The sequence below is a fragment of the Sardina pilchardus genome, chromosome 22 (assembly GCF_963854185.1).
Source record: "Sardina pilchardus chromosome 22, fSarPil1.1, whole genome shotgun sequence".
NCBI classification, from domain to species: Eukaryota; Metazoa; Chordata; class Actinopteri; order Clupeiformes; family Clupeidae; genus Sardina; species Sardina pilchardus.
The window spans coordinates 28,835,244-28,861,478 of NC_085015.1; the positions used below are offsets into that span (position 1 = coordinate 28,835,244).

Genomic DNA, 26,235 nt, shown 5'->3' on the forward strand with positions numbered 1-26,235 from the left:
CTGATTATCTTTCAGATTATCTAAAACAAAAATTCAAGTCTGGTATATTGATGATCACACCTAGAGTATTCCATCACTAAATGTAGAGATTTATATCAGCACTCACAATGACATGTTCATCTACCAGCATCCAGAGCAGACATAAGCAACATGTCAGCCGAGAGGTTTCGTATCTTCCGTGCTGAGACGACATACGGCGTGAACGTGGGGAAGTGGTACTTTGAGTTTGAAGTGGTGACTGCTGGAGAGATGAGGGTAGGTTGGGCCCGACCAGCTTGCCTGCCTGACCAGGAACTGGGCTCTGATGAACACGCATTTGTCTTTGATGGCTTCAAGGTAAGCACACTTACATACTGTATTTAATGAAATTGAGGGCTTAAACTATTTAATGAGATTTGAAGCTGATTATTGAAGCAAATTGTTGATGTGTGCTGTGCTGTTTTAGTTTTTCATACAGTATATTGACAAATAAAAATATGTACATTTTTAGATGATTCTGAGACGTAAACAAATAGCATGGGTTTGTTTCATGTGTTGTCCATGTACTACAGGCCCAACGGTGGCACCAGGGGAATGAACATTTTGGGCGCTCCTGGCAGCCAGGAGATGTGGTTGGATGCATGGTGGACATGAGTGAACACACCATGATGTTCACACTAAATGGGGAAGTGTTGCTTGACGACTCTGGCTCAGAGCTTGCCTTTAAAGATTTTGAAATTTGGGAAGGTCAGTTGATTAAGAGATTCCTTTCTTGTGTTGAAGAAATGCAAATCATTCAGCAAGTGGTCTGTTCACTTATTGTAAAGGAATGATCAACTCCTGTACGGTTCTTTTTGTGTGAAGAGCTATTTTTCTAAATTCTAAATAGTTTACGCATACATGTTACAGAGAAAGTTAATTTACCCATAATTCCCCAACTATTAGCTGTGGCTTATACATTGATTTCACAAAGTGTCTTCAGCTATGAGTTTATTTAATACAGTTAATACAAGGGGGCAGTTGATATGGCATTAATATGGTTTTGATTCTTGCATGAAACACTGTCCTGTGGCTTATACACAATGTGGCTAGTACACAGGAAGTTATTGTAATTGTTTTAGGAAGTAACCATATAATAAGTGCAATAATGTTTACTGGTATTCAGCTGGTATCTTAAAATACATCCCTTTAGACGAGACAGGTCCTGCTTGTCCTGCTGGGATGTATTTTCCAATGCTGACTGGCAGACTGACATTATCTCTTACATGGTTCACTGATAGCTGCCCTTATGTTTCAGGATCAACACTCATGTGTTACAACAGTAGCATGTCTGTACTATGTGTATGCTGTATACTTAATCTGAGGGGAACATATTTTTGCCTCTTCACTGTCCAGGATTCATCCCTGTGTGTAGTCTGGGTGTGTGTCAGATTGGCCGCATGAACTTTGGCAAGGACGTAAGCACATTGAAGTACTTCACAATATGTGGCCTACAAGAAGGTTTTGAGCCTTTTGCTGTGAACATGAACCGAGATTTGACCATGTGGTTAAGCAAGAGGCTCCCTCAGTTTATACCAGTCCCTTCAAACCATGAGCACATTGAGGTAAGTAGTTCATTGGTTTTCCCTTTTTAGCTGTTGTGTATTTGACAGCTTGTTCAAAATGTCTTTCTGCTGCATTGAACATGACAAAACAGGACTATTTAGATGGCCAAAACCACAAATGTGATTTTAAATGTAAATGGTCATATACAGTAGTGTCTCCTTTTCCTTGCACAAGACCACCAATTATGCTACAATTGAAGATCGATTCCAAGATTTATTAGATTGATAATTGTTCTAAATGAATCAGTTTAGTTTGAAATTGCTAAAAATGACACTGGCAATGCTTTCCTGGTGGAACTCACAAGCCTCTCCCCTTATAAACATAGAAAGTAACAGTATTAGACTGCAGACTGGGTTATCCCTGCTGCCCCCCTCCCCCAAACCAAACCCATAATGTCATTAGATCAAAGGCAAAGGGCAATGTTAAATGAAAATGAACCAGCAGCACTTAATGTTCACTTTGTACCACTCAGAAACAAAGCTCTAGGATAAGTCTGTGTGTGTGTGTGTGCGCGTGTGCGTGTGCGCGTGTGCGCGTGCGCGCGTGCGCGCGCGCGCGTGCGCGCGTGCGCGTGTGCGCGTGTGTGCGTGTGTGCATGTGTCTCTGTGTTTCTGTGTGTAAGTAAGTAAGTAAGTAAGGTTTATTTATAGAGCACATTTAACCACAGCTCACACTGTCCAAAGTGCTGTACAAAGTGCATAAACTAACAAATAATAAAATAGGATAAAATAGTGTGAAGGTAGAGATTGTTGTTTATCACTGCTGTTATATTGTTGGTGTTAACTCTGTTCATGAAAAGGTCACAAGGATAGATGGCACCGTGGAGAGCTCACCGTGTCTAAAGGTCATGCAGAGGTCATTCGGCTCACAGAACAGCAGCAGTGACATCGTCTTTTACCGCCTCAGTATGCCCATTGAGTGCGCCGAGGTCTTCTGCAAGTCTCCAGGCAGTGCCGTGCCCTCGAATGGGAGATTCTTCTCCTCCAAGAAAGACCTGGACGACCTTGAAACAGAATCTGACTTTGAGGTCTTGATGAAGAGTTCCCATAGTCACATGGGCTCTAACGGACCAGAGAAGGACACTGATGAATTCAACAACCACAAGGACTACAACCAGGAAAAGCCATCCAAGTTCAAGTCAAGGTCAAAAACCTTTTCAGAACACTTCCTTTCACACACACACTACATTTATGTTATGCAAAATAAATATGAGACCTGCTATGTAGACGTAATGTACTTTGTGACATCCCCTGACATACATGTGTGTTTTATGTGTGCCAATTCAGGTTTATGCTTAAAAAGACAAAGCCAGAGTTCAACACCAGCCAGTCATCAGCACGTCTGCCAGAAGAGGTGATAGCAGAGGCTGAAAGAGATGACTCTTATCTTATGCAGACCTCAACGGTGAGAGTGCCATCAATCTTTATCTGACACAGCCAATGTATGGGCATTGTGAAAATCCTTGATTCCTCAGCCTTTCAACAAGGTATGAGCAGACTACAGAACAATTCATTGTCAGCTTGTGTGCTTCTTGCAGTATTACTACTCTGTAAGGATCTTCCCTGGCCAGGAACCATCGAGTGTGTGGGTGGGTTGGGTTACATCAGACTTCCATCAGTATGACACTGCCTTTCAGCAAGACAAGGTTAGGACTGTTACTGTGACCCTGGGGGATGAGAAAGGCAAGGTCCATGAGAGGTTAGTTGAGAAACTCAAATTCACTGATTTTATGTTTTTGTTTGAAATGCAAATACATTGCACATTGAAAACACAAGATGGCACCAGTGCCTTGATGTTGGTCTTCATTCTGTATTCTATCCATGTTCCATTATTCAAGTTCATGTATTCAGGCCTTTATTTCATATCAACATCTATGCCACACTTTCATTTATTATACAATATACATGATACATACAAATCCTAAAATGGCATGTGTGTCTGTATACTGTATGCGTATCTGTTTTCAGTTATTACACTCTTACGCATGATACATAAAAGTCCTAAATGACATGCCATAATGTGTGTCTGCATACTGTATGTAATATGTTTGAAAGCCTGATCTATATGTGTGTGTATCTGCATGACAGCATCAAGCGCAGTAATTGCTACATGGTATGGGCAGGCGAGACCACCAGCCCTGGTCAGGGTCGAAACAACAATGGCCTGGAGATCGGTTGCCAGGTGGACTGTGTCAGTGGTGTGCTTAGCTTCACCAGCAATGGCAAAGAGCTCAGCACCTTTTACCAGGTAACTAAGACCCTTTTATCACCTGTGGCAGAGGAGATTGCTTTATGCACATGAAAGATCAGACTACTGGGTTTTTACTAGAATAGTAAAATACTGCCATAGTGACATAACATCGAAAAGAAGTCATTGGTGGTTGCTTTGAATAACAGCATCTGCTATTTATCAATCAACTTTAACTTTAAAATTGTGAGGCGTGGTTTTAAGTTTATGATGACAAGGGTTAGCTGTTGCTATGGGGGTCTACCTGAGTGAGCTAGACCAGAGAGAGAGAGAGAGAGAGAGAGATGTGGACAGGTGACAAAAGGTGAAGGGGGAGGGTTGGTCATAGCAGGAGGGGGCTATTTGGGAGGAAAGAGAGTACGAGATGCCTCTCACACCCGTGCCCATTATGCTAATTAGACAGGGCAATGATCTGTTCTCACTGAGACAATGGTAGATATCAGGGACATGGGTCACAGATGGGCAGAAGTCACTTGTGCTCGGATAGAACACAACAAGAAAACAGGTCCATCCTATTTGCTGTGCTATTTTTAGCGTTTGGTCCGTGTTCTACATTTGACTAGGTTGAGCCCAGCACCAAGCTGTTCCCTGCAGTGTTTGCTCAGGCCACCAGCCCCAACGTGTTCCAGTTTGAACTGGGAAGCATAAAGGTGAGGACACGCTTACTGGCACACCCCTCAGATGTTAGCGTCATAATGATCTTATCGCCTAAAAGATGTGTGACTATGTGTGTGCTTCTTATTTGCAGAATGTGATGCCCTTGTCTGCTGGCCTTTTCAAAAGTGAGCGTAAAAACGCCGTGCCACAGTGCCCTCCCCGGCTGCATGTGCAGTACCTGACGCCCGTGCTGTGGAGCCGCGTGCCCAACCGCTTCTTGAGGGTGGAGGTGGCGCGCGTCAGCGAGCGCCTGGGATGGCAGGTGCAGTGCCACGAGCCCCTGCAGTTCATGTCTCTGCACATCCCCGAGGAGAACAGGTACAAGAACACCTCAGAGTAGAGAGGAACCCTCGAAGCACATTCACACAACTGCTCTTGATTTGGCCACCATGGCCTGCTGGTGATCTGGAGATCAAATGGCTCGGCCCAGTTTTTCCTCCTCCATAGAGATGCTGGGCAGGCTGCACAGATGAAAAGCGTTTGATTCAAGCGTAGCTGTCCTCTCTCTCACAGGTCGGTGGATATCCTGGAGCTGACGGAGCAGAGGGAGCTGCTGAAGTTCCACTACCACACCCTGCGCCTCTACTCGGCCGTGTGCGCGCTGGGCAACAACCGCGTGGCTCATGCTCTCTGCAGCCACGTGGACGAGTCCCAGCTGCTGTACGCCATCGAGAACAAGCACATGCCCGGCCTGCTGCGCACGGGCTACTACGACATCCTCATCGACATCCACCTCAGCAGCTACGCCACGGCGCGGCTCATGATGAACAGCGAGTTCATCGTGCCCATGACGGAGGAGACCAAGAGCATCACGCTCTTCCCCGACGAGCAGAAGAAGCACGGCCTGCCAGGCATCGGCCTGAGCACCTCCCTGCGGCCGCGCATGCGCTTCTCCTCGCCCAGCTTCGTGGGGATGGACAAGAGTCTCAGCGGCGACTGTTTCCAGTACAGCCCCGAGTTTCCTCTGGAGATCCTGAAGACCAAGACCATGGAGATGCTGACTGAGGCTGTGTGTGAGGGCAGTCTTCATGTGCGAGATCCCGTCGGTGGCAGCACAGAGTTCCTGTTTGTGCCACTAATCAAACTCTTCTATACGTTGCTCATTATGGGCGTCTTCCACAACGGTGACCTGCGAATCATTCTGCAACTCATTGAGCCTAGTGTCTTCTCCAAGGAGGGCAAGGCCACCTCTGGCCCAAGCCACACAGCGGAGGGTGCAGCAGCTAGTGAGAAGGCCGAGGCACTGAGGAAAGAAGGCGGGAAGGTTGAAGGAGAACAAACAGCAAAGGTGCCCAAAGAAGGTCTGCTCCAGATGAAGTTGCCTGAGCCAGTCAAGCTCCAGGTAACAGAGTAGCATATTCAATCTCACAAATAGCTCAAATAATCACACAAATGCAGGTCAAGACCTCTCCACTGTATATCTCACTGTGTGACCCTGATAATGTCCACCTTTAGAACCACCTGTCTGATATCAGCTGGTCATAGGTTTACTATGATAGTATGTTAAGTTATTTAGTGACTGTGTGGATGTTGCTGTTTGTGTACATTAGTGCTATTTAACCTCTCACAACGTCCTGCTTTCCTCGTCTCTTATGTCCATCAGATGTGTCATCTGCTGCAGTACCTGTGTGACTGTCAGGTGCGTCACCGGATTGAGGCCGTGGTAGCCTTCTCTGATGATTTTGTGGCAAACCTGCAAGACAATCAGCGTTTCCGGTACAACGAAGTCATGCAAGCTCTGAACATGTCTGCCGCACTTACAGCTCGAAAGACCAAAGAGTTTCGCTCACCTCCCCAGGAGCAGGTATGCATCTCTTGGCATGATATGACGCCATTAAAGCATAGCTGACCACTGAAGTGTCTTGTTGGTGAGTGGCTTTGCATTGTCTTTTCTCAGATAAACATGCTGCTAGGCTTCAAAGATGAAAAGCAGGATTGTCCCTGCCCTGACGGTATCAGAGAGCAGTTGTTGGACTTCCACCAAGACTTAATGACTCACTGCGGTACACACACCTCTGCAAAAATATATATGTAAACACACACACACACACAAACACACACACACACACACACACACACACACACACACACACACAAACATTTTGTGTACTTCATTTGATTTCAAATTACAAGTCGTTTCATCAAATTCTCTTTGAAGTTCAATACGTTTAAGTACTTCAACGTTTCATAATGGGTGTTATAGTGCAAGGGTGCCAACATTAAGATGCCAAAAACTAGAACAAATGTGTCCATAAGTCAGCAGTACACAAGTCAGCGGGCACACACAAACACACACACACACACACACAATGTAGGGGAAGGGAAGGCAAGGAGAGTGGTTAAAGGCCATACAAATAGACTTCATTTTTACAGATTACTGTTAGTAGTCAGTGACTATTGAAAATATATTATCTCCTAATACAGTATCTTTAATGTCTCTTTTTATGAGAGTTTATATAAGGATGTATACATACTGTTTGAATGCATGTTTTCAATTGACAATTTATTTGATTTGATTCATATGTTTATTCAGAAGAGAAGTATCTTATCTTCTATATTTCATTTGGGAACAGGAATCGAGCAGGATGATGAGAGGCTCGGTGAAGTGGATGGAGATTTCACAATACGCGGTCGACTGATGTCTCTGGTGGAAAAAGTGAATAATTTGAAAAAGAAAATGGCTGATCTGCCTAAGAAAAAAAAAGTCAAGAAACCAAGTATGTGGAGCCCCCTTATAATATGATCTTAATCACATACAGTCATTCAATTATGCATCAGCCATATTCCGACTGTGAGGTTCCTCAACTTTACAGTTATCCCACTGAATTGTTAGAATATAAGAAAAGAAAATCGGTAACAATTGGTCCTTGTTCCAGTATATCTACATCTACAGAGTAATAACCTATGTAGCAATATGTAATGTCATGTACTTGTTGTCCATACATTACCTGTTGTCCATACATTACCTGTATGTATTTTTGTGTACCTACAGATCATAAGTACACATTTGATAGGAAGTGCTTTTTAAAATAGTTAGCCAAAATGGCCCCTCTCTTTGGGGAAGGAGAAAAAGTGGCTATGGAGGGAACTTGAGAAGAGAATGATGATGAGACTTTCTTCTTACTGCACTTGTACTAATGATCTGTAGGTACACGTTAATAAAACAGTATATATGGACTACATAAGTACATGATATTACATATTGTTACATAGATTGTTGTATAGGTTGTTCCACTGTACTTCATTATGTAGATACACTTAGACAAGGACACCGTAAAATGAAGTGTTACTAGAAAATCATGTAAAATTTGGTTTACCAGCTGAGTGTTTTCTCACTCCATACATGTAAATATATGTGTACTGTATATGTACTGGTACATGTATGAATTCTAAAATGGCTGAGTTCTGTACACTAGATGTTTTTTTCATGCAAATATTGGCAAATGGCTATTCTCTTTCTCCAACACGTAGTCCAATTTTCTCGGCAGGCACTCTTCAGCAGCTTATCTCTGAGACGATGGTGCGCTGGGCACAGGAATGTGTGATTGAGGACCCAGAGCTGGTCAGAGCCATGTTTGTGCTCTTGCATCGTCAGTATGACGGTATAGGGGGACAGGTGCGTGCCTTGCCGAAGACCTACACCATCAACTCAGTGTCTGTGGAGGACACCATCAACCTGCTGGCCTCTCTGGGCCAGATCCGCTCTCTACTCAGCGTCAGGATGGGCCGAGAAGAGGAGAAGCTCATGATTAGGGGCCTGGGGTAAGTACTAGAGCTTTGCCTAGAACATCTTCATCTTACGCTCTTCCCATCTTCTCCAACTACCACTGTAAATTACAGAGATGAACATGTGATCTGGCTGATGTGAATCTGTATTGTCCTGCAGTGATATTATGAACAACAAAGTTTTCTATCAGCATCCAAATCTAATGAGGGCCTTGGGCATGCATGAGACTGTGATGGAAGTCATGGTGAATGTATTGGGAGGTGGAGAATCAAAGGTAATGACTTTTGAGTTTGTAGGCTGCCACATTTGTGATTATCTTGCATAAATTTCAATCTTTTAATTAATTTTACTCTCAAGTAGAATGCCGAATTATCAACAAGTCTGGGAATGCTCAGCAAAGATTTTTCTGAGATTATTACTTTGTTTACTTTTTTCAATGATACATTTTCTTAGATATCACAATAGAAGGTCACAATGTTTTTTTGCTTTCCATTAAGTTGGTTGTTCATCATGTATGCATGGTAAGAGCAGCTTGAGTAATTGTATTCATATTTGTTGTCTCTATCAAGGAAATTACCTTTCCTAAGATGGTGGCCAACTGCTGTCGTTTTCTTTGCTACTTCTGCCGCATCAGTAGACAAAACCAAAAAGCGATGTTTGATCACCTCAGTTACCTGCTTGAGAACAGTAGCGTGGGACTTGGTAAGTCTTTTAATAGCTAGAAAATACCTAGGCTACAATTTACTTTTTTTTTCTCTCTCTCTCTCTCTCTCTCTCTCACTCACACTCACACACACACACGCACACATTGAAAATGTGCTACTAAACAAAAAAAGGCATATTTGTGAAAGATGCTCTATTGTCCATTGATTAAATGCAGTATTGTATGATCTGTTACACTGTTATGAGAAAGAGGGTTTGACATGTTGTACCATGCAACATATTTACAGTTGACGTCAGCCAATTGTGAAGTGCTGTTGAATCTTTTGTCATGTTGTGTATAAATATGCTTGGTTGTTGATTAGCCTCTTATGGAAATACCCTACCTATCTATATACACCTATGACATGGTGTGTGTGTGTGTGTGTGTGTGTGTGTGTGTGTGTGTGTGTGTGTGTGTGTGTGTGTGTGTGTGTGTGTGTGTGTGTGTGTGTGTGTGTGTGTGTGTGTGTGTGTGTGTGTGTGTGTGTGTGTGTGTGTGTGTGTGTGTGTGTGTGTGTGTGTGTGTGTGTGTGTGTGTGTGTGTGTGTGTGTGTGTGTGTGTGTGTGTGTGTGTGTGTGTGTGTGTGTGTGTGTGTGTGTGTGTGTGTGTGTGTGTGTGTGTGTGTGTGTGTGTGTGTGTGTGTGTGTGTGTGTGTGTGTGTGTGTGTGTGTGTGTCTATTTCAGCCTCTCCTTCTATGCGGGGTTCAACTCCTCTGGATGTGGCTGCGGCCTCAGTGATGGATAACAATGAGCTTGCCTTGGCCCTGAGGGAACCAGACCTCGAGAAAGTAAGTTTGTCTTTCTTTCAAAGTAGGGAGAACTTTTATTTAGGCCAAACAGTACATACAGCAGCTATATTTCAGGCTTAAGCATCTCAAGAGAGTTGGGATGTTCACCTTGGAAGCAGAACAACGTGATTAAGCCCATGGTATTTAGAGGATGCACTTCAGAGCACTGCAGTCAATGCGCCAGCAGAAATAGCATTACCTGGATTATGCTTGTAACACTCAACAACAAATATTTGCATATGATGTAATTTCTCACCGTGCCCTAGTTTGAAGGTCAACTGATATGTGTCACTTCAAGCTAATCAAGAACTTCCGACAGACAGTGATGATGCTGTGTGTATAGTAATGTGTGCTTGTGCCCCTCCAGGTGGTGCAGTATTTGGCTGGCTGTGGACTCCAGAGTTGCATGATGTTAGTCTCTAAAGGCTATCCTGACATCGGCTGGAACCCTGTTGAAGGAGAGCGTTACTTGGACTTTCTGCGGTTTGCAGTCTTTTGCAATGGTGATTGATCTTACAGATTGTAAATACTGTATATAGATGTCAAATATGGATGTATTTCCATTTAGAAACATGGTAATGCCATTTGCCAGCTGTAACTTTGCTCTTCTGATGCATACTTAGTCATCGTTATATTTAAGATAAACTGTAACGTTGCCCTGGGCCTAAATACATAAGTGAATGCTTTGAAGTGAATGCTTTCATATGGAATGTTTCTCCATAGGAGAGAGTGTTGAGGAGAACGCTAATGTGGTTGTGAGGCTCCTGATCCGGCGCCCTGAATGTTTCGGTCCTGCCTTGAGAGGGGAGGGAGGGAATGGCCTTCTGGCGGCCATGGAAGAGGCCATCAATTTCTCAGAAGACCCCTGCAGGGACGGACCCTCACCTGTCGCTGAGGCCAGCAGAACACTGTATGTCTAGGAGCATCTTTTTGAACTTACTCACTTACTTACTGACATCAACATTCTAACCTGTCACTGCGGTTTCATATAATTAAAATCAAGATGGTGTGCCACTGGCACAAGCCTATCCCGGATCATCCTCCACTCTGAGCAGTGCTTGTGTCCCTCCACAGGAGTGATTCTCTGGAGGATGAGGAAGATGACACCATCCACATGGGCAATGCCATCATGACCTTCTACTCGGCCCTCATTGACCTGCTGGGCCGCTGTGCTCCTGAGATGCATGTAAGGGTGCTGCAGCTCATTCTGCGGCCCATTTAGGCATGCCTCACATCTCTCACATTCACTCAGGAGTTAGGTAACAGGGGAGGGTTCTTAGCATATCCATTTCCTGCCCCCAATTCCACAGTGTTAGTCAACATAATAGTTGTAGTGAAATAGTGTAGTGTAGAAGTAGTGCAAGTAATAATATCAACAATGTGATGAGTGATATCCATCTTTGTAAGTGTGTATTTTTCATGTCAAAAGTGTAGTTTAATGGATAATACTCAAGTAGATAAGATGTTCCCTAAACTCATGAGAATAATAAAGAGTCTTGGATATTGTAGGACTATTGCAGCAGATCTAGGAACAAGGGCATATTGTACCAATACTTGACATCAGCTCATATGCTGGTTAGGAATAAAGCCTGAGAGTTGATGTTTGTTTTTCAGCTGATCCATGCTGGGAAGGGCGAAGCCATCCGGATCAGAGCAATTCTGCGCTCTCTGATCCCCATTGAGGACCTTGAGGGGGTCATCAGCATCCCATTTCGTATGCCCACTTTGGCCAAAGGTGGGTCTTTGTGTTGATCAACACTATGTACCTCAGTCAAGGTATTGAGGTGTTCTAAATAACAGAAGCAGTATATGATAAAGATGACCGTGTTGGTGTCACCTACAAACAGAGCTACAATGATAAGTCTGATTGATCGTAGAATTGGACTCTGACTTGGATACAGTGGTGAAGACTGCACGTTTAATCAGCGGGCTCCAGTCTGTCTTCTTTGTTTCAATACCGTAGAATGTGTCTCTCATAGCAGAGGTCAGATGTGATTTGGAAGAACAATAAGGACACATAATCGCTTCTAATAGATAGTATATTGAGATATTAAGTGTACTTGTCCTCACTTCGTAATAGTTTGGGTCCTGCTTTATATTTTGCAGATGCAAAATGACTTTACTGTGAAATTTTACTTCCAGATGGATCGGTTGTAGAGCCTGACATGTCAGCAGGCTTCTGCCCTGACCACAAGGCAGCCATGGTTCTTTTCTTGGATCGGGTGTATGGGATTGAGGATCAGAATTTCCTGCTTCACCTCCTGGAAGTGGGCTTCCTGCCTGACCTTCGCGCAGCGGCATCACTTGACACAGTGGGTTTTGGGTTCGACTCCATTGTTTCTTACTTTAAAGGCCCACACGGCACTGTCATCCATACATGCTCTCTTTGCTTCATTGAATGAGTTTGTCTTCCAGTCTAATGCTACGGTTTTCTCTTGCAGCCAGCCCTGAGTGCTACAGATATGGCCCTGGCCTTGAACCGCTACCTGTGCACAGCTGTGCTGCCTTTGCTTACTAAATGTGCCCCACTGTTTGCTGGCACAGAGCCTTATGCCTCGCTCATTGACTCTCTGCTTCACACTGTGTACCGCCTGTCAAAGGGCTGCTGCCTAACTAAGGCCCAGAGGGATGCCATAGAGGAGTGCTTGCTGGCTGTGTGTGGGTGAGTTCAGTTGACTGTGATACCATATATGTAACATGCCACCACATCAGTCAGAGCTCTTATTATACAGTAAGGAAGGATAAAGGACCAGGTCAATTAAAGGTGATTAGAAGATACAGTACGTTAATATTCTAATATACTATTTTATAAAATGTTTTCATTTCATATGAGATAATGCCTTGATGCATCTTTTGGTTTATGTTTGCTTTAGGACCACAACTAACAATTATTTCCATTGTCAATTAATCTGTTGATTATTTTCTTTGATTACTCTACTAATATTTAAGGTCAGAAGATGTTGAAAAAAGTTGATCAGTGTTTCCCAAAGTGTGATGTTGTTCTTGTATGTATTGTTTTTGGTCACACCCCAAATATATTCAATTTTACAGCCATAGAGTAAAGAAAGCTTATTCAAATATAAGAAGCTAGCTAGAATCACTTATGATTAATTGTATGGGTGATTCGTAAAATTTTAGAGGCTAGCTACAATCACTCATACAATTAATCAATTATTTAAATAGTCTGACATAATTGACAACTGAGCAGTTAATCAAGTATTTTTTTCAGTTCTTTTTATGAAATATTTATGTTTTTTTACATTGAGGGGACTATTGAGGGGATTATTCAGCAGATTAGGAAGTGCTACACATTGTTGATGATTGGAGAATGTTTCCCCCTTCACTATGCAGCTCTTTGGGTACCTAGATGAATCTAAATGCAACCCTGTGTTTTTGTGTTTAGAATATTATCATTATGATATAACAACCCAGAATCCTTATCTTTTATAGCCACCTAAAGGTGTTCCAAGCAACGACATGCTTTTTTAGGCTAAAACATTGTTTGTCACATATTGAAAACATCTCCTCACTATCCGCTAGCTGCCTGTTGCCTGAATCCACAGTACAAAATGCGGTCTGTGAACAGGCCAGGCTCTGTAAACGGCAACACACACAAACTTATGCAAGCTGCACCATGAAGCAAAGCAGACAGTGTTCCAGCCAATAACCAATGTTAGGTGCGTTTAGGAATTTCATTGGCACAGGAGGGGGGGGGAGGGAGTAGCAAGCTAGCTCTCTGTTTTGTTTGAACGTCAACAAAAGTGACATTGCACAACATCATTTATAGGGCCTTTAATGACAGTTTCCCTTCATTGTGTGTGTGTGTGTGTGTGTGTGTGTGTGTGTGTGTGTGTGTGTGTGTGTGTGTGTGTGTGTGTGTGTGTGTGTGTGTGTGTGTGTGTGTGTGTGTGTGTAGGAAACTGAGGCCCTCCATGATGCAGCATTTACTCAGAAGGCTGGTGTTTGATGTCCCCCTGCTGAACGAACACACTAAAATGCCCCTTAAGGTAAGACAAGTTCTCCTCAACATGGTTTGCCTTTTACATGAGCACTGGCATTATCTAATAAGAAACTAATGAAAGAGTGGCTTTGTTTGTGATCTCCAGCTGTTGACCAACCACTATGAGCGTTGCTGGAAGTACTATTGCCTGTCTGGAGGCTGGGGCAGCTTTGGAGCTGCCTCTGATGAAGAACTGCACCTCTCCAGGAAGCTGTTCTGGGGGATTTTTGATGCTTTGTCAAGGAAGGTAAGACATTGCATTTCATTGCTGGCCCTTGGGAAACATGAGGTGTTTAATGGAAATACTAGATTTGTTTACATCTCCCCTCACTGTTCACAGCTCATGTTTTGCTACACTGTAGTCAAAGGTTTTGAAACATCTACTCTTTTAGGAGTAAGCAAAATGTTCCCATGCAACAGTACAGTACAGTATGGGAACTCCTTCAGGTGTTTTAGAAAAACATTCCCATTATCTAATGTTAAGATGGTTGAGGGAATGGCAAGGGTGATGCTGCCTTCATAGCAGAGATTGGCTGCCTAAAGTATAAAACACGTAAACAACAAGGAGGTGTATTTGTCACTTGCATATCATTACTAAAGTAAAGAATGCAGTGAAATTTGTCAGTATGGTGATAGGCTATAGCCTAAAATATAAAACATGTAAACAAACAGCTTTGCTAAACTCTTTTCTTTGTTTACTACATTACCCTTACCCACATCTGTTAATTTTCTGTTTTTTAAAAAAGCATAAAACAGTAGGTGTACTGTGTACTCTTTTATGGCTGAAGCAAGCCTTTGTAAAAGGGGTGTTCTTTAGTGTTTATACAGCTACTGGCTTTGGTGTGATTCGCAGAAGTACGAGCACGAGCTGTTCAAGCTGGCTTTGCCCTGCCTAAGTGCTGTTGCCGGAGCCTTGCCACCAGACTACATGGAGTCCAACTATGTGGCCATGATGGAGAAGCAGTCCTCGATGGATGCAGAGGGAAACTTCAACCCCCAGCCAGTTGATACTTCAAAGTCTGTCTGTTTGTCATTAAAAACTAGTTTCATTATTTACATACTCTGCTTGCCTCTTTGAAGTAATGCTTATTCTTCCACACAGCGTGGTTATCCCTGAAAAACTGGATAATTTCATCATCAAATTTGCTGAGCATTCCCACGAGAGGTGGTCTATGGATAAGGTATTTCCATCTTTTTTCAAAGAGTGAAGTGGTATGTTCTGGATAAGAAAAAACCCCCCATCATCTTATGTCATTTTCTCTCAGCTTACCAAAGGCTGGGTGCATGGTGACCAGCTATGTGAATTCACCAAGACACACCCCCTTCTAAAACCATACAAAAGCTTGTCAGAGAAGGTAAGGCTATTTCCATTTGCTTATCCTTTTCCACTGTTTTGACAAAGGGTTTTTGACTATATAATGTGCCATTGAGATATGTTATAATGGAAATAGTGATCTAAATCTCTGTTGCCAGTGTTTCATTTAAAAAGGAAGACATAATGTTGAGTGTTGCCCTTACAGCCCTTACACAGTCAACAGTACAACATAATTTAACTTATGAATACATTACAGTATGCCAAATCTTCTATTGTAACTGCCCTGATATATATTCTTGTCTTACTAGGACAAAGAGATTTATCGGGGTCCCATAAAGGAATCCCTGAAAACCATCCTGTCATGGGGCTGGCTCATTGAGAGGACTCGAGAAGGCGACACAACTAGCCTTCACAACCGTACACGGCGGATATCTTTATCAAGTCAGGTGACCAAAGAGACAACTCTATTGATTTATTCCTTAATTATATTTTTGTCTATTTGGCAACAGGGTTGTACTTGCATCTGGGCCTATTGCCCACACCTTTCTACATGCATGATGGTGCCTAAGTATCTTTTCTTTGTTCTAAACATTAGTTTAACCCTTGTAAAGCGCTTTGGGTTGCACTCAGTGCACGTTAAATGCGTTATATAAATAAAATGACCTTACCTTACCTTAATGAGTACTAGCAACTACCAGGAAGTGTGACATAAGTAAAGTTAATTTCACTAGCAATTTATTTGTAATTCAGCTCAGCCCGCATAGAGAGATGGCCATAAGTAGCATGAGTAGTATTTAACTGATTTGCTTACATTATGATTCCTCATTCCTTAATGTACTGAAGGATCATGATGTTTAAATGTTGTGTTAACATTTTTTATGCATTATATTCCATTGCAAGCAGCATTCTATGGAAGGCACTCACGGATTCAGCCCTAGACCAATCGACATGAGTAATGTGACTCTCTCTAGAGACTTACACGTGAGTGATACTGTAGGCACTTATCAACAGAGAGGGTCTTGGGTGTTGTTAAACTGCCACCCAAGCACATGCTTGAACTCTAAAACCACTCAGGGTCCCTTCAGAACTCACTCCAGCGCTAGAGGTGGACCAGCAGAGCATGAGAGCAGTGGAACTTGCAGACCAAAAGTTCATTCAACCTTTATTTCATTCTCTAAAATTCATTAAGAGTAGGCCTAATTTTCAATGATGTCGAGATTGCGATCTCACCGTAGTACAAAGTGAAATAGTACACAATAGTAGTGAAATGGAGAAATGCATTAAAGTAAAAAAAAAAACAGACATAAGATTTTAAAGAAGAAAAGAGAAAACATATTATTAACTGATTGCCCTTAAATCTTACTTCAAAGGCCAAAAGAACTAGATGCACCACATAGCAGTACATATGACCACCAAATGGTGCTGCATGTACAATCAAAACAATGCTTCTCTCGCTTTCTCTCCACCCCTTACTCTTCCAACTCCTTATGAACTGTGCATGCATTCCGCATGGTAGCTCAATGATTGTTGTAACTCAATTTTTCTCTTACGTGCACATGCAAGCTTCACATTTTCTACAGAAATGAATGCGTTCAAAAGCCAAGTTCGCCATGTGTGCAACCACACTAAGACAAGTCTTCAACAGCAAAAAGAATATTCGTTGATGAGTCCTAGATTTGCTAAAAACCCATATCTCCACAGTGCTCATAATTAGAGTTAAGCAAATCATAGAATAATATTGTTTGTATAAATGGAATCGGAATTTACAGTTAGTTGTTTTACTTACGTGTAGTAACACATATATTGAAATAGGCTGTGTGATTATGCACATAGATTTCCTATTCCCATTTCTTTATAGTTCTGATCAATTTCAAATATCAAATATGGCACCACCTTTATCCATCAAACTTCACCCATTTGGAGCATGTGCAAATCTCAGTGGCAATGTAAATCTGAATACTGTATATTGATACAAATCTCTGATGCAGTGGTTGTAGAAAATGTCAACTTGGGAATCTTTTAATTGCCCATATGTATCTTTGGCTAAATAACATATTTGCTTATTAGTAGTCAAGTCCCATCTATTTTAGGTAGTGATGTTTAATGGAATATAAATCTCTAGCTACCCATACAGTATTTTGCTGTCAATAGATTTTTCAACAAGTCTGTTCTTGACTGTTTCTGTTTCAGGCCATGGCCGAACTACTTGCAGAAAATTATCATAACATATGGGCCAAGAATAAGAAGTCGGAGCTTGAAGCCAAAGGTAGTGTCTATTTCAGTGCCAAAACCTGATCTATTCTTCCTGTGTTTCTATATTTCTTTCCTCACATCATCAACTCTCTTTCAGAGCCCATAGAAAAGACGGTCATTGTTGGTTAGTAGACAAGACACGTTATACGCATACCATGCATTGTCATATTGCTTTGTTTGTGTTTTGCTAGGTGGAGGGAGTCATCCTTTGCTGGTGCCCTATGACACTCTAACGGCCAAAGAGAAATCAAGAGACAGAGAAAAAGCACAAGACATCCTGAAGTTCTTTCAGATAAATGGTTATACTGTGTCTAGGTGAGTGAGTTAGGGTTGATGAATTCAAAAGCCATATTGTTATGAATTTAACCACAGTTTTCTGAAGAAAACAAGACTAGTTTATCATGGACACTGCCTTACTGTATAGTGTGTAAGGCATGTGACACATTTCTTAAAACAGGTGATTGGAGATCAATGAGATCACGTGGGGATAACTTCCCATTGGTTAAGGTTTGATCCTAGGCTGGGTGAACTCTGCCTGACCTGCCGGCGAATTTGGATTTCGCCCGGCACCTCAGGCTGGAAACCGGCACATCTATCTCCTGTTCCCTGCCATAACCTTTGGCTCCAATCACAAACTAGCTTATCCAAAAGATTAACCATATTTTTGGTCTGATTGGTTGAAGTAGAAATAAAGCGCAGACTCCCCATACTAATATTCAATCTTAAAAGATTGAGCTTAGTATGGCGATAGCCAGACTAGATGCAGACTAGTGTAAGTGTTGGTACACCTGTCCAAGTGATTTTCGCCAAGAAGTAAGACAATCCATGGTCTGGGGCACAAGCAGCTGCAGCGTCCATGCCACATTTGAGTTCAAGTGCCCACACGGACCCGGGTTCAGATCTGACCTGTGGTCATTTCCTGATCCCACTATATCTCTCCCACTCCCTTCCTGCCACTCTTCACTGTTATCTGAATAAAAGCAAACCGCTCGGGCTCAACCTTCTATCAAAGCATTCTGGATTCATCATTGCTCTCTAGCTTTTAGCAGCGACACCAAACTGTATGTGTTATGTACTGTATTCACAGGGCTAAAAAGGAGCAGGATCTTGACACGCCCTCCATAGAGAAGCGATTTGCTTACACCTTCCTACTGCAACTCATCACCTATGTGGACCAAGCCCATGAACATCTGCTGGAATTTGGTAAAGTGAAAATATCTCACATTCTACGATTCATCATGAAATCATATTGCTGTGTGCTTTTTCTTGTGTAGTGTTCTTCAAGACATTCATTCTTACATCATACTCACACCATATCCATTATACTGTACATCAATTGGTTGTGATGCTATTATGCCCTTGATTTCAGATGCCAGTAATCAGCCAAAGGGAGAAAAAATCAATGACCAGCAGATGAAGTTTTTTGGAAAGGTTAGTATATTCTTAAAAATTGGTTGCCGGTTTGGAATAGTTCTGTATCTAATACCACTATGTGATATACTGTAAAAATAGTACTGCCTATTTATGATTTGAGCATCAGTTCATAAATCATGGATTTATTATTTTACTGTATCAACCCATAGGAAATGAGATCTCACCTGTTTCTCCTAAGGGACCCTTAGGAGAAATAAGGTAAGATAAGAATAGATTGAGCAGATGAACAGAGTATTTTGAGATCTTAAATTGAATTTACAATCATTTGGATTTGGGCTGAGACAATGGGACAATCTCAGCTGCAAGTCCATCAGTACTTCCTTAAATAAGGTGAAAAGCAAAGTAGATCATAGATCAATAGTTGATCAATCTGTTCCAATAGATGCATATTTTCTTTTTTTTTCTCTACAGAGTAACTGTTTCCAAAATTGTAAGAGGTAGACCATAATTTAGCAGTTTATTTTATTGTTTTTATTGACACCTTTTCAATGGCACCAGCATTTACTAGACTAGGCCTCCTAAGAATGTCCAACCACACTCTCACCACAGGGTCCCAACTTCAACCAGTATACACCCTGGGATAACTAATTTGACAATTGAGGCAAAAAGTACATTAGCTTCAAGAATGTGATATTTACCCATATGTAGAGTCTTGGGATGTCAGAAAAACACAGCACCAACTATTGCTTGGTATAGAGAGATCTACTGTACAGTACCTATAGAAAGGCATCATACCCTTTTGATATAGTTGTTACATTGTAATACTGAGTGCTTTTACAAAACTTAGTGAAGTGTAGTGAATTTTTCATCAGAGGCAAAGGGCTGACCTGAGACCTGCTGGATGGGGTACATCTGGTCATGATAGATTTGATATACAAAAGATTCTTAGCTCCAGTCAAGGCCTCATTGTCCTCAGTGTACATGTAACAGCTGCACTGCTACACCTTTGCTACTCTTTGATACAGTGGAATAAACCTGTTAAGTGTACCAGTTAATTACTTGTACGCACATATGACACGTATGTTGTGTCTTTGATGTCTTGGAACATGTCTGCCATTACCCTTCGTTGCACATGTATCAACTGTGTTGGTACACACTTATTACTCCTTAATACAGTGGCATAAACCCGTAACAAGGTTGTTGCAGCACAGCTGTTACATGTACACTGAAGACAATGAGGCCTTGAATGGTTTGTATATCAAATCTATCATGACCAGATTTACTCCATCCAGCAGGTCTCAGGTCAGCCCTTTGCCTCTGATGATCATGAAAAATTCACTACACTTCACTAAGTTTTGTAAAAGCACTCAGTATTACAATGTAACAACTATATGTAGGTACCCACAAATACATAATGCAAGTACAATGATAGTGCGTGATAGTACATGTTGTTACACAGGTTGTACCACTGTACCTAATTAGGTACAGTAGGTACACTGTAACAGCGACACATTAAAATAAAGTGTTACCAGGCAAGGTGACACTTGTGGTAATGGACCTGGTAAATAATGTCCTAGTAGCTGTGATTAAATGCTACGCATTATCTCTCTCACTCGTGTCATGTTGACTACGTACTGTAAATCTCAAAACACTCAAGTTTGGTTCAAAATTGGTGAAGCTGCCTATTTAGGCCATGAAGGCTGCATTGTGACATATTCTGAAACTTTACTGAGGAGAACAGTACAATGCTTGATTTCCACAGTGTAACTGAATGAAAATGATCATTAAGATAAATTGCAAAAAGCAGTTATCACTCATTTTGAGTGATAATGGGTAATTGAGTGACTCATTTTGAATCTGATTTGTGTGTCCTTTATCACAGGTGGTCTTACCCCTTGTGGATCAGTACTTCAAAAATCATCATATGTACTTCCTGTCCACTGCATTGCACCCTATTAGCAGTGGTGGCCATGCCTCCAACAAAGAGAAAGAAATGGTGACGAGGTAAGATTGCTAGCTGGAGTTGTTAGCTTAATTTGTTAAAAGTGACCTTACTGTCTACTGATTAAAAATGTAATGCAAAAGGTGATGTTGAGACGATCTATGAGTGAAAATATCTGGTGGACACTCTGTAGCCTATATAAAGTTCAATACCCTAATCCCCACCTTAACCTGAGTGTTGGTGTTTGTACAGCTTTGTGTTCTCTCAAAAGTAGTTTTTGGTTGAGTACTGTAGGTGCTAGGTAAATTAGCCATGGATGTGGCAATCTAGAACAGAGTGGGCAGTTGTAGATACCCGCTAAACCTTTAGTTTGTATAGTAGCCACTTTTACAGACATTTTAACAATGATCATAAAAGATCTTTGTGTGGAAGTGTTTTGAAGGTATTGAGCAAAATTGAATTGTGGTTGTAAAATGTAAAAGACTTTGTTCTGCTTCTGATTTTATTCTCATTTTATACATGCAAATTTGATTAGGATGACAGTTTACACACTAAAGCACATTATAAATACAAATAGAACCATTCTGAAATTCTGACTCAACTTCTTCTGCATTCTTTTCATGCTCATTTAACAAAAAAAAGAAAAACACATAAATATTAACAGTTTTCTAACACTATTAGAAATATGTTTTTCTCCTTTTCCCTTTCTCTTGTTTTCAAACCTCTCTTGCCTAGCCTCTTCTGCAAACTCGGAGTTCTTGTCAGACATAGGATATCACTGTTTGGTAAGGATAGTGTGGAAACATTCCAGTATTGTCTTGAGCTGTGCCTGATCATTTCAGACTCCGAAGTCATTTCCACATCAAATTTCCTTTGTGTGCATGTTGCTATTTGTCTTCTAACAGTTATTCACTGCATGTTTGACAGAATATGTGGTTTTGTGAATATTATTTGTGAAGTTATTTCACAATGTTATGTTCCAACTGGTGTAGAATAATGAAAATGAAGGTAATAAAAGTAGTGGTGTCACAATGCAGAATAGATGGTTAGGTTTGATCTGAGTCCAATCAAATTTCTTTATCAGACTAGTTCAGACCTCTGTAAACATACATAATGAATATATCAACAACTGTTGTAAGGTATTGTTGTAGCAATAATTAATTAAACATTTTTATTGTTTTCATATACAGGATATTTACACGAGTCCCACATTCATTGTACGCATTCATTGTCATGACGTTACTTAACATTGAATAATTTATTTGGCGTAACAGATGAATTTGGATGTATTTTGTGCACATATACATAAATATGTTGTATATACAGCCTTGTTCAATATACCGTATGCCATTTTGTGGACATTTTGCACAATAATATGCCATTTGTACGCTTCACTGTTGATTTGTGGGACTAGAGTGCATGACGGGTTAATTGTGTATTATAAGTAAATACAGTACACTACTCATATTATAGTACAGTACATGTGTTCTGAGTATGATTGATATAATTATTCATTCATACGCATATGCTTCATACAGATCTGGACAAATTTGTTAGAACCCTTTGGGGGAGAGGGAATTTAGTGCTAGAATAATGAACTTCACCACTGAGCAACACATCCATTCACTTTCTCTCTTAGGAAATGATGCGGCTTCTATTGTGAACTGTCTCCACATACTAGGACAAACACTTGATGCCAGGTAAATATTCAATCACAAGACTGAACTGATCTCAAATCATTTGTTGCCATAGCATTTTTCTTTTTATTTTGACTACTGTTAATAGATGATATGTAGTTCAGTTGTATCAATGCATATTACAATTCAAAGGGTTTCATATGAATTTAAGACATTGACAGTACAGCTAACATACATCTAATGGGTAGATTTTATATTTATGAGATTATATGATATTCATTAGAGTTTATATCTTTGTTTTGTTGAGAACTGTGATGAAGACAGGTTTGGACACCGTGAAGGCAGCACTGCGGGCATTCTTTGACAATGCTGCCGAGGACTTGGAGAAAACGATAGAGAACCTACAACTAGGCCAGTTCACTCACACCCGTGCTCAGCCTAAGGGAGTAACTCAGATCATCAACTACACAACCGTGGCATTGCTGCCTGTGCTCTCCTCCCTCTTTGAGCATATCACACAGAACTCGTTTGGGGAGGATATCATACGTAAGTATTATCGCACCTCTTATTCACCCCCTAAGATTTCCTTGACAAACTTTGAACTTACTGAGGCTGTTCCAAAAATAAAAACCCATGACGTTCTAAGAATCCCTTCATTTGAACAGACTTCTTGTTATGTTTTCTTTACAGTTGATGATATTCAGGTGTCATGCTATAGGCTACTTAACAGCCTATATTTACTGGGCACTAGCAAAAGCATTTATGTTGAAAGGTATGTTAAAACATTTTTTCTCATTTAACAGTTTCAAGTCATAACACACTCTTTTTGGATTTCATTTATAAGCACTGACTATGTAAAATGAAATCTTGAAAAATAATAGATGTATACAGAGTAAAACAAAGAAAGTTATTTGGGATGGAAGAGATTCACATGTACAGGTATTAGTGTTTCAATGATAATGTTAGTAGAATTTTTCTCCCCTTTCTAGACAGCGACCAGCCATAGGGGAATGCCTGGCAGCTTTTTCAGGAGCTTTCCCTGTTGCCTTTTTGGAACCTCAACTCAACAAATGTAATAGTCACTCCATTTATAATGTCAAAACCTCAAGGGAGAGAACAAGTATGGTTTCATTTTTTACTGTGTCATTGTATAAAACATTTGACTTTCATAAAGCATAGTAAATGCATGTGTAAATGAGAGACTACCACAGTTTTTGTAAACGGCATGTACATGAATGAAAAAGTAAATCCTTACATACTGTACAGTACATACAAAAGGGAACTTTCACCTAACCTTTTACTACTACATTCCACTCACATCTACAGTATATCTAGTTTATTGTGTAAATTGTCAGTAAGAGTAAACAATTATGACCACAGAATGTTTTCTTCACACTAACGTCAACAACAGATGATTTTATTTTTTCATTTTTCATTGATTTCAACTGACTGAATTTGGAGTGTGTCCAATACAGTAGTTGCATACTACACATACAGTAGAAAGGCACCTAACCCCTCAATGCTCCCCAAGCACCGCTGGTTGGGCAGGCAGCTCACTGCTCTGGGTTAGTGTGTGATTCACCTCACTGTGTGTTCACTGTGTGCTGTGTGTGTTCACTAATTCGGTTAAATTGGGTTAAATGCAGAGAAGCGAATTTCCCTCACGGGATCAAAAAATCTAATTCTGATAGAAAAGTCAGGATTTTCTCTGCTGTCATTTGATAAATTGTCATTACATTGTTAGTACTTACCTTGTTGTAACAGACATGTTTCAGCAGGTTACTTGTGACTTACAGTAGAGCGCACATACAGTAGGTAACCTGCTGAAATGTAACTGTGTCTCCTTTTACTGCATCGTCTCTTAGTTCATTTTGCTCTATTTGGTTTTAGCTCTGGGACTACCTGCTCAGGTGGAGGAAATGTGTCCTCTCATTCCATCACTTGAGAAGTCCTTGGAAGAGATCATGGAGCTAGCGGAGTCAGGCATGTGCTACACACAGATGCCTCATGTGATGGAGGTGGTGCTGCCCATGTTGTGCAGCTACATGTCCCGCTGGTGGGAATATGGGCCGGAGAACAACCCTGAGCGCGCAGAGAGCTGCTGCACCTCACTCACATCCAATCACATGAACACGCTGCTGGGGAACATCCTGAAAATAATCTATAACAATCTGGGAATTGATGAAGGAGCCTGGATGAAGCGGCTGGCAGGTAGGCACAGTGTAATGATTCCCCAGTACACATCTGCTACATCTCTCCGGTCACTGCAGAGAATCTAAAAGTTCAATTCAGATGTTGATATTTGTCCAGAATACTTGATACTCAACCTTACACTGTATATTTCTAATGTTTTTTACTAACCTCTTCAATTTGCAGTTTTCTCTCAGCCTATCATAGGCAAGGCCAAGCCTCAACTTTTAAAGACCCATTTCCTACCTTTGATGGAGAAACTGAAGAAGAAAGCCGCCATCGTTCTGACCGATGAGGAGAATATGAAGGCCGAGGGGCGGGGAGAGATGTCCGAGTCGGAGCTTCTCATCCTAGATGAGTTCACCATCCTTGTTCGGGATCTATATGCGTTCTATCCTCTCCTCATACGATTTGTGGATTACAACAGGTACTGTACCATGTGATTCACAATGGATAAAATGAATGCCATGTTGGACTTCTTAATTTTTGTTTTAATTCTAATATTATTTTTCATAGGGCAAAATGGCTTAAAGAACCTAACCCAGAAGCAGAAGAGTTATTCCGTATGGTGGCAGAAATCTTCATATTTTGGGCAAAATCACATGTAAATCAAATAGCTATTTCTCTCTCTCTCTCACTCACTCACTCACTCACTCACTCACTCACTCACTCACTCACTCACTCACTCACTCACTCACTCACACACACACACACACACACACACACACACACACACACACACACACACACACACACACACACACACACACACACACACACACACACACACACACACACACACTTTTCTTTGTAATGGTGCACTGTCTAAATGTTTTAGTGTGACTCAGCGCAGTGGTGTAGTGCATCTTCTGAATCAGTGCTCATCCTCCCCGATTGCAGAACTTCAAAAGGGAGGAGCAAAACTTTGTTGTTCAGAATGAGATAAACAACATGTCTTTCCTCATTACGGATACCAAATCGAAAATGTCAAAAGTAAGTACAGAATATGGAGGGTTGTATGTTGATAGTGTATGTCTGAGTACCCTGTTGTTGATGGTGTGTGACATTGTAATTACACCTAATCCAAAGATTCCATGGAATCAGAATGTGGGGCATGATATGCAGCCAATCTCAATTCTCAGAAAATCTGGTTCAGAGAAAATTTGCTGTGAACTTTTGTGATCCAACTGTAATGGAACCCTGCGCAAGAAATCCTTTATAGCCTACACAGAAAAATCTGTACCACTATCATTTTCCGTATCTAAGGTGTGTGTTTCATAGGACCTCTTTGATTTCTTGATGTGTAAAACAGGGATGTGGGTCAGACCAGGAGAGGAAAAAGATGAAGAAAAAAGGGGACCGCTACTCTATGCAGACCTCTCTTATTGTAGCTGCTCTCAAGAGGCTGCTGCCTGTTGGCCTGAACATTTGTGCTCCAGGAGATCAGGAACTGATTGGACTCGCTAAGAATCGCTTCTCTCAGGTATTGGAGCACTTGGATACATTATATACAAAGTATACATTATATACTTTGATACATACAGTACAAAGCAGTCAGTGGGGCCATTGTCTGTATTTTAATATGAATAAAATGATAATGCTGGTTTCCCTGCCAAACCCACTATACACCATGACATTAGCATCAAAATTCACTCCCTATCTCTTGCGCCTACTAGGGTAGCGAAAAGCTTAGGAGTTATGATCAATGACCAGCTAGCCTTCTCTGATCATGTTGCCTCGGTTGCCTGGTCGTGTCAGTTTGCACTTTTCAACACAAGAAAAAATCAGGTTGTACTTGTGATTATACAGTACTACCTA

At 41.2% G+C, this 26,235-nt stretch overlaps 1 protein-coding gene across 1 annotated transcript in view; it reads left to right on the forward strand.

The window, feature by feature from the left end:
• Positions 1–26,235, forward strand: part of ryr2a (ryanodine receptor 2a (cardiac)) — a 119,172-nt gene that overhangs the window by 55,473 nt on the left and 37,464 nt on the right. The window contains exons 26-70 of the mRNA XM_062525565.1: positions 128–336; positions 552–726; positions 1,375–1,583; positions 2,384–2,727; positions 2,871–2,988; positions 3,122–3,282; positions 3,672–3,831; positions 4,395–4,481; positions 4,580–4,806; positions 5,002–5,830; positions 6,092–6,292; positions 6,386–6,491; positions 7,062–7,205; positions 7,977–8,250; positions 8,375–8,489; positions 8,785–8,917; positions 9,603–9,706; positions 10,074–10,209; positions 10,430–10,616; positions 10,781–10,892; positions 11,321–11,441; positions 11,849–12,018; positions 12,148–12,368; positions 13,623–13,713; positions 13,813–13,953; positions 14,560–14,723; positions 14,809–14,887; positions 14,972–15,061; positions 15,330–15,467; positions 15,925–16,002; positions 17,212–17,287; positions 17,466–17,589; positions 18,362–18,477; positions 18,644–18,705; positions 20,531–20,652; positions 21,326–21,375; positions 22,230–22,290; positions 22,535–22,773; positions 22,918–22,999; positions 23,217–23,347; positions 24,118–24,438; positions 24,604–24,844; positions 24,934–25,021; positions 25,318–25,410; positions 25,730–25,900. Of these exons, the coding sequence (XP_062381549.1) occupies positions 128–336; positions 552–726; positions 1,375–1,583; positions 2,384–2,727; positions 2,871–2,988; positions 3,122–3,282; positions 3,672–3,831; positions 4,395–4,481; positions 4,580–4,806; positions 5,002–5,830; positions 6,092–6,292; positions 6,386–6,491; positions 7,062–7,205; positions 7,977–8,250; positions 8,375–8,489; positions 8,785–8,917; positions 9,603–9,706; positions 10,074–10,209; positions 10,430–10,616; positions 10,781–10,892; positions 11,321–11,441; positions 11,849–12,018; positions 12,148–12,368; positions 13,623–13,713; positions 13,813–13,953; positions 14,560–14,723; positions 14,809–14,887; positions 14,972–15,061; positions 15,330–15,467; positions 15,925–16,002; positions 17,212–17,287; positions 17,466–17,589; positions 18,362–18,477; positions 18,644–18,705; positions 20,531–20,652; positions 21,326–21,375; positions 22,230–22,290; positions 22,535–22,773; positions 22,918–22,999; positions 23,217–23,347; positions 24,118–24,438; positions 24,604–24,844; positions 24,934–25,021; positions 25,318–25,410; positions 25,730–25,900 (7,301 nt within the window). The remainder of the gene's footprint in view (positions 1–127; positions 337–551; positions 727–1,374; positions 1,584–2,383; positions 2,728–2,870; positions 2,989–3,121; positions 3,283–3,671; positions 3,832–4,394; positions 4,482–4,579; positions 4,807–5,001; positions 5,831–6,091; positions 6,293–6,385; positions 6,492–7,061; positions 7,206–7,976; positions 8,251–8,374; positions 8,490–8,784; positions 8,918–9,602; positions 9,707–10,073; positions 10,210–10,429; positions 10,617–10,780; positions 10,893–11,320; positions 11,442–11,848; positions 12,019–12,147; positions 12,369–13,622; positions 13,714–13,812; positions 13,954–14,559; positions 14,724–14,808; positions 14,888–14,971; positions 15,062–15,329; positions 15,468–15,924; positions 16,003–17,211; positions 17,288–17,465; positions 17,590–18,361; positions 18,478–18,643; positions 18,706–20,530; positions 20,653–21,325; positions 21,376–22,229; positions 22,291–22,534; positions 22,774–22,917; positions 23,000–23,216; positions 23,348–24,117; positions 24,439–24,603; positions 24,845–24,933; positions 25,022–25,317; positions 25,411–25,729; positions 25,901–26,235) is intronic.